The following is a 2,714-nucleotide window of genomic DNA, read 5'->3' as shown; positions in this document are numbered from 1 at the left end:
TAAAGATGTAGCTTTAAAATGAAAAAGCAGAAAAAAAATCAATATGGCTTTAACAAATACTATAATGCCCTGGGAATTTTCAGTTTTATAATTTATGGGCCAGTTCCTACAACCAGTATAGAGTAGGATATAGAGTCCTGCTTGGGTTTCAATATTGGCTCCATGTAAGAAAAGTTACTTTAGTAATAACTTCTTTAGGCTTCAATTCTTTATCTGTATAACGGGAGGAAACTGTATACTCCTCATAGGTATGAGAATTAGATAAAAGATTCCACATAAAATGCTCAAAAAAGAGTACCTGACCAAAAGAACTTATGAATGTTATTTCTTAATCACAAACACAAGCTTTCAAAATGTTTAAACAATGTCCTAAGTAGGTTTTGCTTGTGGGGAATATTCTGATGTTTACATACTACTGAAATTAAAAGTTCAGATATTTTCCTAGGTGTATATACATTGCCCAGTTAAGCAATAAAAAACAAAAAAAGGTGAAGCTATTTTTCGTACTTTTTACTTTAGCTACTTTTTACTTTTAGTTAGCCTCAGTTAGGTGGTTTTCCTTAAAGGAGTTTTAAACCCTTTATTCAAGTGTAACTGACCTTCTTAGAAACTACTAAACTAGGTTCATTTATTCAGTTACCATGTGCTACATGCTTACTGTCTGTAGAATTCCTTGGTAGTTAATCAAATGAGGCATTTTCATTTCCTGTTTTTTTCTGCTTTCATAGCACAGGAGTGACCACAGTAATGCTTTTTACTTATGAAAGTAATAGAGCTCCATCTTTAAAGAAATCTGCCTCCCTTAACACTAATTAGGACTGCTTCTGCTTATAGGCCTCCCATCACACATTTAAATCACCACAGAAAAAAACACAAAAATAAAGGGCAGTTTCCATTCTAAGGAATCTTACCATTTTGATAAAGAGGAAAAAACATCCATGGTAACATGATACAATGTCACAAAGCAGAGTTATTAATAGCAAACATAAATTGAAAAAAGCCTTAGTACAAACTGAAATCTCAAGGACAAAAAAAGATAATAAGATAGCAATATAAATTTGAGAAACATTTTCTGGAGAAATTTTTAAAGTTAGATCTTAAAGGTAAACAAAGCCTTTTGGCACACATTTCACTGTGGGCAGAGACAGAATGGGGAATAATGCACTTGAAAGTAGAAATAAATTTATAATTGCTGCCTGGCAGAGGACAAAAATCACTTCAATGATTTATTTCAGTTCTACTCATATTTTGTCATCTTTACCTTTTACCTATATAACAAGTACTTACATACCTTCACTGCCCAAATAGATTGTTCCAGAGGATGGAAAAGTTTGAAACAAAAGCCATCCTTTTTTGATGGACGCTCAATGATTTCACAGGCGTTCAGAAGGACCGTTCCTACCCATTGACCATTTTTTTGTGTTTTATAGATCAGTAGCACCCCAGGTTTCAACACACACCACAACTTGGTCCAGCTCTTTAGAGTACCACGAATCTACACAAAGACAAGTTTATTTTAAAAATAAAGATCTGTTTTTCTCTTTCTGTTCTATAAGATATAAACTGAAAAATGGCAGATATTTTAACCTAAAATTTCCATGATATGTACACCTCAGATTTAATAGATTTAATTTAAAGCTACTACTATATGGCAAGCATTGCAAACAGACATGAAAATGACATGGTTCCTGTTTCTAAGGAACTGAAATTTTCGTGGGAGAGTAGGCCAATAGTTCAAAATAATGTACTAAGTAGCACAGTTTTCCTACCTTCACTGACCAGGTCAGGGACCATGAAAACACACTTTCCTAGCATGAGATTCTTCTAATTGTAACATTTATCATAGCTATAACTTTACTTTTGTGAGTATATGATTATTCTGCCTTTAAAAATCTTCCCCCTCACCACTGTATCAACCATACTCAACAGTGCTGAAAACACTGCCAGCACAAACCAGGCATTCCCTAAATATTTGTTGAGTGGTAGGAAAAGAAAAGAACCTCCTCCTATCCCTTAAAATTACCTTCTCTAAATTACTTTTTTCTTAGTAATTACATAAAATGTGCCATATAAATTTCTTGGGGAAAATTTTAAAACACAAGTTACATGAATCTCTATTCTCATAAAATGTTCACCATCCTAGGGTTTAATGAATGCTATGTCGATGATAAGTCTAAAACTAGTTTTTTTATCAATTTCTATTTTTGTAATCTATTAAAATTATTTCTGTGCAACTCACTGAACTCAAAATACTGAAAGGACATTAATATTTAGATTAAAAAACAGAAATTACCCTCACTTTTATTTACTGTAAAACGTCTGTTCTTTTGTAATGTACTTACGTTAAGTATGAAATAAATACAGGGCTCCCTAACCCCCAAAATAAGCATACCAAAGTAAAGCTAAACAAGAAAAATTTAGAAAGGGGAGTTTGGAGCCCAGTATGAAGAAAAGAGAAAAATCTTTAAGAACAGGTATATGTATATTTAAAAGAATAATAAGACATGAGAAGTGAAAGGAAGTTACCCTGAGATAACATTTTGGATCATGGAGATGTGACAGTAGAATATGGAGGGCAAATTGTTAGAAAGTCAGCCAGGGAACGTGTTGGGGACTTATAGAGAGTAGGTTTAACTCTGAAAAACCCAAGTGAGATCTGGAGTTAATATATTTCTAAGTATATTAAGATAAGTAAGTCAGAAGTGTTTTTAGCA

General features: G+C 32.8%; 1 protein-coding gene across 1 annotated transcript in view; it reads right to left on the bottom strand.

The window, feature by feature from the left end:
- Positions 1 to 2,714, bottom strand: part of OSBPL8 (oxysterol binding protein-like 8) — a 161,205-nt gene that overhangs the window by 61,380 nt on the left and 97,111 nt on the right. Inside the window, exon 6 of the mRNA XM_012648358.1 lies at positions 1,292 to 1,495. Within this exon, the coding sequence (XP_012503812.1) occupies positions 1,292 to 1,495 (204 nt within the window). The remainder of the gene's footprint in view (positions 1 to 1,291; positions 1,496 to 2,714) is intronic.

The sequence above is a fragment of the Propithecus coquereli genome, unplaced genomic scaffold, assembly GCF_000956105.1.
Source record: "Propithecus coquereli isolate 6110/MARCELLA unplaced genomic scaffold, Pcoq_1.0 Scaffold282, whole genome shotgun sequence".
Taxonomy (NCBI): domain Eukaryota; kingdom Metazoa; phylum Chordata; class Mammalia; order Primates; family Indriidae; genus Propithecus; species Propithecus coquereli.
Note: the sequence above shows the minus strand (reverse complement) of the source record. Positions and strands in the feature narration are given on the sequence as shown.